The following is a 12,387-nucleotide window of genomic DNA, read 5'->3' as shown; positions in this document are numbered from 1 at the left end:
TCCCTTTCTACGTCAGAGAACGTGGTAGTGAATGCATTGGATTCTGATTGGGATGCTCTAGTCGTAAACACAGCAGTTTGTCCTCTCCATCCGACCAGACTCCGACTAACATGCCTCTCTGTGCCTCTTCCGATTCCCTGGCCTCATTATGCTAGGTATGTGTTAGTTAGCCAACCACATCCACTCAGACAACAAACAAAGTGACAGCGACAACAGCTTCTCACACACCCGGCCCGCCAATGGTCGTCGTGATGGTGCCGTCCTCGATGTACACGCCCGAGAAGTAGAAGTCCTCGGTGGCGTCCGCGTAGCCCGAGCGCGGCAGCTCCAGCACGCCCAGGTGCCAGTCGGCGCCGTTGGACGACGTCGACGCCGACACGGGCGCCACCACCTGCTTCAGCGGGTCGCCGCCCTCCGAGTGCCAGAAGCCGACCGTGTTGGCGCTGAAGTCCTGTTGGTCATGACAGTTCAGGTCAGCCTCCCCCTGAATTTCCCTCATAATATATGACCAGCATGCAACGTTCCTGATTGAGAGTGGCGGGGCGGTGGTGGAATGAATGGTATGTGTGGGATATGTTTACTGACAATCTCGTAGGCGACGTTGTGCCACACGCCGGCCTTCCACTCCGTCTTCCAGTGGCTCTGCTGGCTGGTCATCCACTGCAGGTTGGGGTTGCTGGTCCCGGCCTCGCCGCTGATCCAGCCGTACTTGAGCTCGGTGAAGTGGCTCTCGAAGAAGCAGATCTGGTGCTCGCGGTTGACGCTGGGCGGGTTGGTGTCCTTGCGCATCAGGCTGAAGTGGTAGAACACCTTGCCCTTGTTGATGGCCGCCTTGGTCTGCGGGATCAGCTCGATGCGCCGCATGTTCTGCCCGTTCCAGTAGGCCGTGCTGTCGAGCGTGAAGCGCGCCCCCTGCTTCGACACCGTGTCGTTCGGGTTCTTGTAGCTCGGCGACAGGTTGATGTACTTGTCGACCGAGCCCGAGCCGTGGATGTAGTACTGGTAGGGCCCGACCTGGTTGCTCCACGACCAGGTCAGCAGGTCCTGCGACGAGGACAGGTCGTTGAACCGCCCGTCCCAGAGCACCGCGCCGTCGGCCGAGGCCGCGAGGGCCGTGAGCACTGCTGCTGCTACTTTCATGGTTGGTTATGCGGGACGAGGAAAAGATGGGAAGGGGGGGCTGGTCAGGGGTGGTCGTAAAGCAGCAGGTTGAGCAACCGAACGCTGAACCAGGTCACCCGGTATGGCCTGAAGTCTTATTTATTATACGGGCCATCTTCGCAATCGTAAGGAATCATCTTGCGAGATTGCGAGATCGGGCCCGCGGCGGAAGGCCAGATACATCATACGCCCGACTGCTGCCCTGTCGCAACGGCAATTAGATGGCCCATTTAACAAGGGCACTACGGTCCGTTGCGAGATAGTAGTTAATCCAAGTATACGGACGTGAGCCTCCGGAACTTGTAATGAGATTGGAATCATTTATGGAATCTGGACTCGCTGAGTTTAGCCTGTTACTTCACTCCCGTCCGTCGCCAGGGGACCCCACAATGATGATCATGGTGAAGGGGTTGCTGGGGGGAGCAGCCCGTCTAGACCCAGCAGAAAGAATCACGCACGCGATGCTGAGCCCACCCAGGTGCAGTACAACGCAAGTACAAAAGGCACGGAATATCTGCTATATAGTCCTGAAATGCCTTGGCACATGATCCTAAGATAGGATACTCCTCAAGCAATGCACCCGAGCCCGGTAAGGAGATTCCGTATGCCGCGCCATCCAACGCCCGGGCCAAATCCAAAGCCTCACCTCCCCCCGGGCCCCCCTCTTTCCAAGATTGACGCCAAGTATACCAGCCGCAGCCACCTGCGCACTCAACTCCTCAAGCAGGCAAGCAGACTACCTAAATATGTTGGAGAACAAAAGCGACAAAAAACCACATCTTCTCGCTCCCTCTTCCCCCATCCTCAATACTCCATGCCCCCAAAACTCTTATTCCTCACCAGGGCCGCCCTCTCCAGACTCGCGCGCGGCAACTGCTCATGCGACCGCGACCGGCTGTGCGCGGTGCTGGGCCGGCTGCTGCTCGGCTCGCCGTCCTCGACGGCGCACATGACGTCCACCGGCAGGCCGGGGTCGTCGCGGATGCGGTGGATGAAGAAGGCCGAGATGAGCACGGTGATGCCGCCGAGGGCCAGCACGATGGCGATGCTGTGGTCGCCCGGCACGCCGCGCGGCTTCTGGAAGACGCGGAAGATGATGCTGCTGACGACGGTGGCGATGATCTGCGGCGCGGCGATGGCCATGTTGTGGATGCCCAGGATGACGCCGGCCTGGTCGGCTGCTTCCTCCTCCTTGTCGTCGTTGAGGTCCCTGTCGCGGTTCTCATCGGACGAGTAGCCGTCCAGCGACGTGACGGCACCGCGGCCGCTGGGGGAGAGGTTGCGCTCGGCGTACCGGGCGCGGCGAAGCTCGTCGCGGTGCGAGATCTCGGCGCTAATGATGGCCCAAGGCGCCCAGAGCGTCAGCGCCCACGTGATGCCCACCAGGCCGATCAGCACCGTGGCAGCAGTGACGGAGCGCACGAACACGGTGCAGAGCATGCTGCACGTGAAGAGTATCTGCGAGAACATCCAGGCGCGGCGAAGAGTGAAGCCCGGGATGATCAGGTAATCCAGCCAGGACTTCTTCTCGTCGCCGTAGTCCTTGAGCAAGGCGGGTGCTTCTCCGGGCGCGTCGGCCGTGACGTTAGGCTGGGTCTCGTAGGTCGGCTCGATGAAGAACGGAAGGAATACGTTGGTGGCCAGGCTTATGATGGCGAAGATGAGCAAGGCAAAAGTCCCTTCTCGGGTGGCATTCTCGTAGAGCCGGTCAAGCTCTTCCGGCGTCATATTGGGGTTCTGCTCGAGGTACGGCTCGGCGTAGATCTCTCCGATGTAGGCCGACGTGTAGAAAAGCATGGGGAAGAAGCCGATCCAAGCGCAGAACTGGACCTGGCAGACCTTCTTGGTCTGGGGCGGGAGCCGCTGGATCGAGGTGAAGATTTTCCGGAAGAAGGCCAAGATGCCGGGCTTGTCCTTGGCTGGCGGACCATCCAGTCGGGGGTCCCTCTCGCGAATCAGGAGGCAGGTCAGGAGAATCGTGCCGCCGAGAGCAATGCTGGCGATGACGCAGAGGTCTTTGAACTGCGTATCGCCGAAGAACCAGAGATATGAAGGTAGGTTCAGATAGCCGGCCAGATAGCCGGCGATGTTCCCCAGGCCGACGAAGCGACTAGCCATGGAATTTGCACTCTCTGCAGAGACGGGTTAGCGTCTGACTGGGGGGCGCTGTAAAAGAAAGGGACGCCTGACCTTGTTGATGCGTGGGTGCGCAATCGACGATGAAGGCACGAATCGCCGCCTGCACTGCCCCGGGCCGTCAGCGTTCACCCACTCTCTCGCGCAGACGTGATCTAGAACCTCACCCGTGTTGATAGCGAAGTCGAGGACATAGACAAAGAGGACGGCAGTGACGATGACTGAGACCTTCACAAAATCCGAGTCCGGGGCAGCCCCGAACAAGCCGAGGAAGCCGCCAACGATCTCCTTCGTCCAAGCGAGGAACATGAGGGAGACAATGGTAGCAGCGGCGCCGCCGAGCATGAACGGCTTGCGCTTGCCCCAGCGGATGCGGCAGTTGTCGCTCAGCATGCCGACGTACGGCTGCACCAGGGTGCCCGACAGCGGCCCGGCAATCCAGACCAGGGCCATCAGCGATTTGCTGAGGCCCAGCGACAGCAGATACGGCGAGCCGTTGGACATCTCGACGGACCAGGCGATCTGCAGGCCCCCGATGCTTATGGTCAGGAGGATGAGGTACCAGATGCTCTTGGTCTTCTGGTGCTCGTCGTCTCCCCCGCCCCCGGCAGCGGGCTGGTCGCCCACCAGGGCATCATCCTCCCCCGAGCTGGTGCTCGGAGACAACAGCGGTGACTGCTCATCTAGCCCATCTTGAAATTGCTGCTGCCGCTCTTGGTGTCCGGCCGGTCCGTTTTGGGAGCCGGGCGTCGCTTCTTCGGTCGATTTTCTCGTTGAGCTGCTTGGCAGGGGGGCGTGGTCCCCGTTGTCTGTCGGCGGGCGGGCCGGATCAGCAGGTGTCGCGACTGACGACGTCATGCGAGGCAGAGGAAACAGCAGCAGCGGCTGTTCTGTTGCCGAACTCGACTCGACGTCGTGCTCAACTACCCGTTCCACAAGAGCCTATCGAGCCCGTGTACTTTCGATTGTGCAACGCCGGGCGCTGGCTTCGGTCGCACTCGGCCAAGTGGTCGTGTGTCGCAAGCAGGCGAGGTGGGCCTGAGCTCGGCACTGGGCGCTCCGCGAAACCGGAACGGTGGAGTTCGACTTTGATGAGGACGCGAGTATCAAGTTCGAAATGTATTCGACGTATTCAATGTTATTTAGGTATGTTGATTTTGGGCATCAGGCGGTCAGGTGAAAGAGTGCCACGAGACCGTCGCCATCCAATTCGAAAGGGTTGGTGGATCGTAAACTGAATGGTTGGATGCAAGGCGCAGATCGGGTCAGCCCCGGGATCCGAGGCTGGGCCAGCCACTACACTAGTTAACGTTCACGTTAACGTTCATCTGCCTAACGATGAGCAGCGAATGCAGGAGGATGGCGGCAGCCGTGCTGTGTGTGCGGTCCACAAATGGCAACTTTCTGAGGCAAACGCCGAGCGGCACGGGTCTGGAACACCCACCCAACACGAGAGGTACAGATGGAAATGGAATCGGCGACACAAGCGTCCTGGGGATGCAGTTGGCTGACGGGATGGATGATGACGATGATGGGTTGCCCTGGCTTCTGAAACCCACTTCCCCGGACTTTGGCACCTGACACCTGCCCGCCGGCCGGCAAGAAGTCTGGGCGTTGACACTGTACTCTGTACTGTGTATGTATTCCGTATGGAGCACCCAGAGCCCGCAAGCGTACAGTATTTTTACTGTGCTGAGCAGGCACCGGCCGGTTCTCAAACGAGTGGACTGCACCGGCAGTATGATTCTGCCCACCTCCGGCCTGCCAACCGCAGGGCACCTTCCTGGGTCGGAGGCTCTTTAGTTATAAGTTCTCTTGTTGCCTTGGAATCTCAACATTCGGGATGGTTGGCTCAGCGGCCTACCGATGCGCACTGTCCAGGGGCTCACCAAGATACGGTACAGCAACTCGACTTGTGTACACTACGTTAGCTGCTGATACTCCGAACGCTTTCGCAAAAGCCCGGGGCCGGTACCCCGTTCGGCACCTTTTCGCATATCGGATGTAAGGTACGGAGTACCTTATATACACTGGCGGTGATGTGCGATCCTTGTAATCCGTACAATTGCAGTAGCTAGGTTGCTGACCTAGCTATCTAACTACCGCATCATGAACTCAGCCTCGAATACCACAGGAGACTCAGCGTCGTTAATATTAATCCTGGTCCAGAGGCTTCCCATGCAAATCCGGGCCATGCGTCTTGGGCGGGGTGGCGCAAACCGCCATCCAACCCCTTGTCTGCCTTACTCTTAACTACCTGACCTAACTCGTGTTAACTAGTGGCTGTTTGCGTTGATTGGCTGGTCCTCCCGTAGTCCGTTTGTGGGCCCGCGATCTTGGTGGGACGGCGCGGCCAAGGAAAGCTGGCGACTTCGTCCAATTCTCCAAGATTCCGATGTCACTGCATGCTGCACGGATCGACCCGACCGGACCGGCTTACACGTCGTCTTCTTGCGCCTTCGCGTGTCAAGTTCATGTCCTTTCCGCCGTCCTCCAGCCACACCGCGTGAGTGTCGCGCGCCACGCCGCTTGCCTTCTCGAAGCTGCCGCAGCGCTTTAGTCGCGAGTCCCGAGTCGCCGCGGGCGCGCAACCGGGCCAAGCCCTGGCGACATGTCCGCCATGCTCGCGCAAGCTGTCACCGGCTCCCTCATGGGGCTTGCCAGTGCGTAACGCACATCCATCACCCATTCCCAAAGAATGGCTCGGCAACGTGCGGCTGCTAACAACCTGCCGTAGGGAGAGAAGAAGAGGACCCAGCCGGTATGCCGTCCGCCAACGCGCTGCACGCAGCGCCCCTTCCCCTCGATTGACTCTCCCCCTCGATTGACTCTCGACCACGAGCTAACGTTGATTGACCCGCTGCGCCAGGCTCGGACGCCCCGAAGCAGGAAAACAATGCATCATGGGCCATCTTCATTCTCATAATGCTGCTTATCGTAGCCTTCTGCACCAGCTACACGATGCAGCAGCGGAAGATTACGGCTATCCACGAGACCGTCATTTCCATCTTTGCCGGTGCGTTGCCCCAGCCCCAGCCCCAGCTCCTGCCCCTGCCCCGGCCTCCCGTCCCCAAACTCCTCTGTTCATGCCGGACTGACGCCCTCGCTCTCACCCGTATCTAGGCATGACTGTCGGGTTAATTCTGCGCGTCTCCGGCTTCGACTCGATCCGTGATCTCGTCAACTTCAACTACCAGTACTTCTTCAACCTCCTCCTGCCTCCAATCATCCTCTCGTCCGGCTACGAGCTTCACCAGGCAAACTTCTTCCGGAACATCGGCACCATCCTGACCTTCGCCTTCGCCGGCACATTCATCTCGGCCGTTGTCATCGGCGTGCTGCTGTGGCTCTACACGGCCATCTCGCTCGAGGGCCTCAACGTGACGTGGATCGACGCCATCTCGGTTGGTGCAACCCTGTCGGCCACGGACCCCGTCACGATCCTGGCCATTTTCAACACCTTCAAGGTCGACCCGAAGCTCTACACCGTCATCTTCGGCGAGTCTATCCTGAACGATGCCGTTGCCATCGTCATCTTCGAGTCGGCCCAGAGTGCCGGCGGCAAAGGAGGCGGCATCGGCATCTGGAGCCTCCTCCACGGCATCTGGTACTTCTTGTCCGAGTTCTTCGGCAGCCTGGCCATTGGCGCCCTGGTGGGCGTCATGACTGCCCTCGGGCTGAAGTACACCTACGTTAGACGGTATCCGGGCATCGAGAGTTGTCTGGTGGTTTTGATCGCCTACGCGACCTATTTCTTCGCTCAAGCCATTGGGATGTCCGGTACGTGGCTCAAGGCGGCGCCAGCTGGTAGGGGGAGGTGCTTACTGCGTTCGTCCCAGGGATCGTCGCGCTGCTGTTCTGCGGAATCACGCTCAAACACTACGCCTACTTCAACATGTCCCGCCGGACGCAGCTGACCACGAAATATATCTTCCAAGTGCTTGCCCAGCTATCCGAGAACTTTATCTTTATCTATCTTGGCCTAGCCCTCTTCACCGAGAAAAACCTGGTGTACCAGCCGCTCCTGATCATTGTCACGGTCCTCGCAGTCTGCGCGGCCAGGTACCTGGCCGTCTTCCCCCTGTCCAAAGCGATCAACTGGGTCATCCGCTACCGCGCCCGCCGCCAGGGCCGCGAGGAAGCGGACGAGCTTCCCTTCAGCTATCAAGCGATGCTTTTCTGGGCCGGCCTGCGCGGTGCAGTCGGCGTCGCACTATCCGCTCTCTTCACGGCCAAGGAAACCCAGGCGCTCCAGGCCACCGTGCTCGTCGTGGTCGTCCTAACAGTCATCATCTTCGGCGGGACCACGGCCCGCATGCTCGAGATTCTGGGCATTCGGACGGGCGTGACCGAGGACATTGACTCGGACGACGAGTTCGACATCGAAGCCATCGGCGGCGGCCTGTACAAGCGCTCCGACACCGCCATCGGCTACAACCCGCGCGCCGGCCGCAACCGCGACTCCGTCCTGCCACTGGGCAGCGTGAACAACAACCTCGCAGCCAGCGCCCGAGGAGGGAACGGCTGTGCGACCAGCACCGACAGGAACGGCTGGGCGTCCGGACACCGGTCCCCAAACACGGCGCCGCTCCGACACGGCAGCAGAAGCCGCAGCCGCGCCGCCAAGGCGGGCAACAACGATCTGGAGCGGTCCGAACTGCTTGGCGCGTCGGGCAGCAACACGGACTCGGACTTTGGCAGCGACATCGACATCTCGGACCTGCCGCCGCCCGCGCCGGTACCCCGGAGCAGGTCCAGCCCCTTGCTCTCTGCGGGCGGGGACGGCTCGGCGGCGGCGTACGAGGGCGGATCCTCGAGCAGGCAGCATGCGCCGGCGGCGGACGCGGCCGGCGGCCAACAGCAACACCACCAGCAACCGCTCACGGCGACGGCGGCGATCCGGCAGCTTCTGAGCGCCGAGGATCCGACGGCGCTGTTTCGGCAGCTGGATGAGGACTTCATCAAGCCGAAGCTGCTGCTCGATGGGGGCAGCGGGCGCGGCGGCGGAGGCGGCGGTTCGGGGTCGCATTGAGCTGACGGGCTGTAGGTGTAGTCTTTGCCTGTTTCCCTTTCTTCCGGCTGGGGTTGGTGCGGTGTACATACCGGGGTATCTAAATGAATGGGTGGGACGATGCGATGATACTGGGCATTATTACCGGCGTTCAGGCGCCCGGGATTAGAAGTGTTGGTGGTTGGGTCTGTTTTTTTCTCTCTCCTTTTTTCTTTCGCTTTTATTTTTGGCGTGCGTACGATAGCGTCAACGCGGGGATACTAGCACTACTACTACCGCCATATAGCGATGAATGGACTGGTCCATTGGAAGAAAGCATCCTCATCCGGCCCACCAGCTCAGTTCTTGAGAGTATGTACTACCACCAGGCATTGAGCAGCAGGCTCGGGGAGACGGCGCCGATCCGACACTCGTGTGTGTTCAAAACTCAATATTGGATTGACACCAACGAACTAGAGGAAACAACGCGCCAGGGGAAGTGAATGAGTTGCATCATCTCACTGCCTACCTGGCTAGGTAGGAGTCAGTCTGGTAAGCTGTTGCCTCGTCTGGGAGCCTCGCGGAAGGCTGGCAGGGAAGGGAAATGGAGGGTTAGGTTTTGTCGATTCTGTGACAAGGGAACTGGGAGGGTTTGGTTTTGTCGGTTTCGTGACTGGAACTGGCTTCCCGGAAGAAGGGAGGAGGGCCGTTCAGCCTCAGTCAACGGAATGACTTGATTATTCATACATAGCACAGTGATGTTGATGTTGATTGCTGCCCAGAGAAGTGGAGAGGTGTGCTGGATGAGGTTGCACTGCAGCTTGGCACATACTCGCCTTGTCCATCTTCTGCAAACAACTTCACAGTAGGTCCCAGAAGCCGGGGGCCGGTGTCAGCCCAGCATGAAGTTGCTCCGAGCTCGACGCAGCCTCGCCATTGCTTGGTGAGGGTGGCTTGGAGCTTGGCTGCCGATCTCAGAGCTGTGCCTCCCCCACACAGGGAAGGCGAGGAGGGGATGGAATTGATGAAGAGCACTTGGGTCTTGGCTAGGCGGCTCATGAAGTGCCGCCTCCAATGCAGAGAACAGTCAGGCTATATATATACTAGAACGACCAGAGTCGGTCAGGGAAAAGGCGGAAGTAGGAGTTACTGAGAACTGCACTCGAGATTGTTGCTTGGTCTTACCACTGCAGGGCCCCGGGCGTCGCTATCACCACTGCGGATTATGCTCCAGCACCTTTTCCTAGTCATTCTGATAATTCTAACCGTCTAGTAAAGCACTGGTTTTTAGTTCACAACCGGTCCTACCTACCTAGCTGTCTGGCCTCCTCTTGTTGTTGTAAGCCAAGACCCCGGAACAACAGATATGCTGTGTCATCGGCCTCTGGGAGTCCTTGCTGCAGCTCTCACGACTGCAGTACATTGTTATATCGGAGGCAAGTTTCTGCACCTACCCGTAGAACCTTCATCTGTTTCTGGCTAACTGAGTGTTCAGGGCTCGACAACCACTTGTCTCCGCTTCAGTATGGCAACGCGAGCGTATCCAGCGGTCCTGAGCTGGGCATCAAGCTCGGCCCAGCGGACGGATCGCTGAAACTCGGCGTCTTTGGAGGCGCCTTCAAGCGGCAGGAGAGGACGTGTCCGATTGGCACCATCGATGTAGGGGGGCCATTCCCCATTCCCCATTCCAGGTTCCCCCATCTTCCATCCCTCATCCACCATTCCCACATTCACAAAGCATGCCAGTAGTGTAGCTGACTACTCACAACGCAGTGCGGCGACGGCGAATATTGCCATGAGCCCGGCTTCGAGTGCTGCCCGACTAACCACGCGTGGAGCTGCCCCATTGGCGATAGCTGTTGTCTCGACACAAAGAGTTGCGCACGGCCCGGCTACCAGTGCTGCCCGGGCACGCGATACGCATGCAAGGACGGAACGACCTGCTGCCCTGGCGTGTAAGTTGCCCGCCCTCACATTATTCACCGCCTTCTCCTCCTCTCTCCCGGTGAGGTAAATATCCTCCTTCCCAAGCTGAGACGCTACCCAAAAACTCTAGCAACGCGTGCGCGCCGCCGGGCGGTAGCTGCTGCGGTGACACGGTGTGCTTCTCGAACGAGAAGTGCTGTGACAACAACCACTGCGCGCCTTCGACAGGCGTGTGCTGCGGCGACGGCTTCTGCGAGAAGGGCCACGCGTGCTGCGACGGCGTGGCCTGCGCGAAGCCGGGCTACTTCTGCTGCAGCGGCATGCGCCAGGCCTGCCCGCAGGGCTGGAAGTGCTGCACCGACCAGCTGGGCCCCTACTGCGCCACCAGCAGATGTCTGCCCACCCTGAAGTTCACGAACGTCAAGGGAATTACGGATGAGGTGAGTGCCAGGAGTCTGTGGCTGGTCTCCCAGGGGGCGAACTGGAAGCGTAATGAAGTGGCAGAAAGCTGAGGGCGTCGTTGTAGATTCATGAGAACATCTGCGAAGGTGAAGATATCTACCCCTTGGAGAGGGACTACGACCGACCTGCGTGCTGTTTCAGGATGGCTGATGTTGAGCCAGGACTCAAGAAATACTACAAGGAGAACGGCCACGTCGAGTTTACCTGGAACGGCCCGGGCAAAGAGAATCGGAAGAAAACCAGGGCCAACAGACGCGCGTCCGGATGCGGCGGCGGCCTCCGTGAGTCTAGTCCCAAGTGTCACCAGTAAGGAGACAGTTGGTTGATCTCATGGGCGTGTAACTAGAATGTCCACCCGGATATAACTGCGACGAAGTAAGCAACAAACCCTACCGCTTCTTACAGCATGTCCGAGTACAATACGCTGATGCTCCCTAGTTCCCCATGGGTAATGCGCGCGTCCGCAACATTCATAGACACACACTCCCTACTCTGATTTGACTTCATGACGGACTGACGTCGCTGACTTAACCCAGCCAGCACCGCCGAGGGCGGGAAGGGCGCCAGCATCAAATGTGTCCCTGACTGGCTCAACGGCTTCTACGGCTATCTCTGGAATATCTTTCGCGGTGCCCAGGTCGCGAACGGCGGCTTCGGCGAGGACAGAAAGTTCCGGATCATCATTGACGACTGCGACTACACCGCGCCGTTGAAGAGAGATCTCGCCGGCAGGAACAGCACCAACCCGCTGGTGCTGAGCTCACACGACAACTGTAAGTCGCAATTCTACATATTGCTTGAAGGGGCGGCGGCGCTGAACCTCCTTCGCAAGTGACCGTATTCGCCGGATCATTCATGGGAAACGGGACAAACGGAAATAACGTCGTGTTCATGCCGCTGACGCCGGACGTTGGAAGCGCCGGAACGTAAGCCATATATGCTCCCGTCCTCACACAAACCGCCCCATCGATTGCCCTCGGGCTCACCAACTCTCCCAGATACACATTCAACTACGCCCTCAAAGGAGGCCAATCCATCACCTCAGGCTGGATCATGGACGAAGACGGCGAGATCTACGAAACGTATGCATGCCCCCCCCCCCCCCCAAAATCCCCCCTCCCTTTCCCTTTCCCCCTACAACCCGGAAGCATCCCCCTTCCACCCTACATGTAAAAAGAGTATCCTAACCCACCGGAACCAGCCTCGCCCCGCTCCCCGTCAGCAGCAGCAACACGACGACCTTCACCCTCGACGACCCCGCCGACGCGCCCATCTACTTCTTCGGCTGGACCAAGGCGACCGACGTGCAGCTGGACGCGAGCGTCCAGGCGCCGCCAGCCACGACAAGCACAACGACAGCAGCAACTGCTGCTACGGCTTCGGCTTCGGCTTCGGCTTCAGCCGCCACGACGGCCTCGACTACTTCTGCGGCGCCTGGGGGGAGGAGAAGGAGGATGGCGTTGCTACGCTCCGGGGCGGCGGGGTGGTGGATAGGAGGGTGGGTGGTGTTTTTCTTGGTGGTGGTTGTGAGCTGGTAGGAATTAGAGAGTTAATGATGATGAGTGAGGTGTGCTTGGTGCGGTTGTGAAGTGCCACCGACTCATTACACGGCTCCGTTAGAGGCCGTGTTGTGGTTGGTTTCACTTGAAAGCCGCAGTAGCATACTCAAGTAGTGAGTAGGCAGCGCGGGTCTAGGTTCATCGGAAAGGTGA

General features: G+C 59.3%; 4 protein-coding genes across 4 annotated transcripts; 2 read left to right on the top strand and 2 right to left on the bottom strand.

The window, feature by feature from the left end:
• Positions 1–220: 220 nt before the first annotated feature.
• THITE_2053343 (uncharacterized protein) lies at positions 221–1,140 on the bottom strand (the record flags this gene model as incomplete). Its single annotated transcript, XM_003655447.1, has 2 exons — positions 221–451; positions 586–1,140. The coding sequence occupies 2 exons, from the start codon at positions 1,138–1,140 to the stop codon at positions 221–223; spliced, it is 786 nt and encodes a 261-aa protein (XP_003655495.1).
• A 583-nt stretch (positions 1,141–1,723) lies between these two features.
• THITE_2119246 (uncharacterized protein) lies at positions 1,724–4,376 on the bottom strand. The gene is made up of 3 exons (XM_003655446.1): positions 3,465–4,376; positions 3,352–3,405; positions 1,724–3,293 (listed from the first exon to the last, which is right to left on the bottom strand). The coding sequence occupies exons 1-3, from the start codon at positions 4,153–4,155 to the stop codon at positions 1,966–1,968; spliced, it is 2,073 nt and encodes a 690-aa protein (XP_003655494.1). The 5' UTR covers positions 4,156–4,376; the 3' UTR covers positions 1,724–1,965.
• A 1,287-nt stretch (positions 4,377–5,663) lies between these two features.
• Positions 5,664–8,560, top strand: THITE_2119245 (uncharacterized protein). The gene is made up of 5 exons (XM_003655445.1): positions 5,664–5,960; positions 6,035–6,058; positions 6,167–6,313; positions 6,421–7,077; positions 7,137–8,560. Exons 1-5 carry the CDS (start codon positions 5,909–5,911, stop codon positions 8,327–8,329), a joined length of 2,073 nt encoding a protein of 690 aa, XP_003655493.1. The 5' UTR covers positions 5,664–5,908; the 3' UTR covers positions 8,330–8,560.
• Positions 8,561–11,231: 2,671 nt separating this feature from the next.
• On the top strand, positions 11,232–12,301 carry THITE_2119242 (uncharacterized protein). Its single transcript, XM_003655444.1, has 3 exons — positions 11,232–11,448; positions 11,508–11,757; positions 11,877–12,301. Exons 2-3 carry the CDS (start codon positions 11,729–11,731, stop codon positions 12,211–12,213), a joined length of 366 nt encoding a protein of 121 aa, XP_003655492.1. The 5' UTR covers positions 11,232–11,448; positions 11,508–11,728; the 3' UTR covers positions 12,214–12,301.
• The last annotated feature ends 86 nt before the right edge of the window (positions 12,302–12,387 follow it).

The sequence above is a fragment of the Thermothielavioides terrestris genome, chromosome 4 (genome assembly GCF_000226115.1).
Source record: "Thermothielavioides terrestris NRRL 8126 chromosome 4, complete sequence".
In the NCBI taxonomy this organism is placed as follows: domain Eukaryota; kingdom Fungi; phylum Ascomycota; class Sordariomycetes; order Sordariales; family Chaetomiaceae; genus Thermothielavioides; species Thermothielavioides terrestris.
The sequence above is the reverse complement of the archived record's forward strand: the minus strand, read 5'-3'. Positions and strand labels throughout refer to the sequence as shown.

Bases quoted from the DNA above. Each gene is read 5' to 3' on its own strand.
- THITE_2119246 (XM_003655446.1), bottom strand. From the start codon at position 4,155: ATGACGTCGTCAGTCGCGACACCTGCTGATCCGGCCCGCCCGCCGACA. The intron at 3,406-3,464 runs GTGAGGTTCTAG...GGCCCGGGGCAG, and splicing joins CGACTTCGCTATCAACACGG to TGCAGGCGGCGATTCGTGCC. The intron at 3,294-3,351 runs GTCAGGCGTCCC...CCGTCTCTGCAG, and splicing joins CGCACCCACGCATCAACAAG to AGAGTGCAAATTCCATGGCT.
- THITE_2119242 (XM_003655444.1), top strand. From the start codon at position 11,729: ATGGACGAAGACGGCGAGATCTACGAAAC. The intron at 11,758-11,876 runs GTATGCATGCCC...CACCGGAACCAG, and splicing joins GACGGCGAGATCTACGAAAC to CCTCGCCCCGCTCCCCGTCA.
- THITE_2119245 (XM_003655445.1), top strand. From the start codon at position 5,909: ATGTCCGCCATGCTCGCGCAAGCTGTCACCGGCTCCCTCATGGGGCTT. The intron at 6,059-6,166 runs GTATGCCGTCCG...CCGCTGCGCCAG, and splicing joins AGAAGAAGAGGACCCAGCCG to GCTCGGACGCCCCGAAGCAG. The intron at 6,314-6,420 runs GTGCGTTGCCCC...ACCCGTATCTAG, and splicing joins CGTCATTTCCATCTTTGCCG to GCATGACTGTCGGGTTAATT.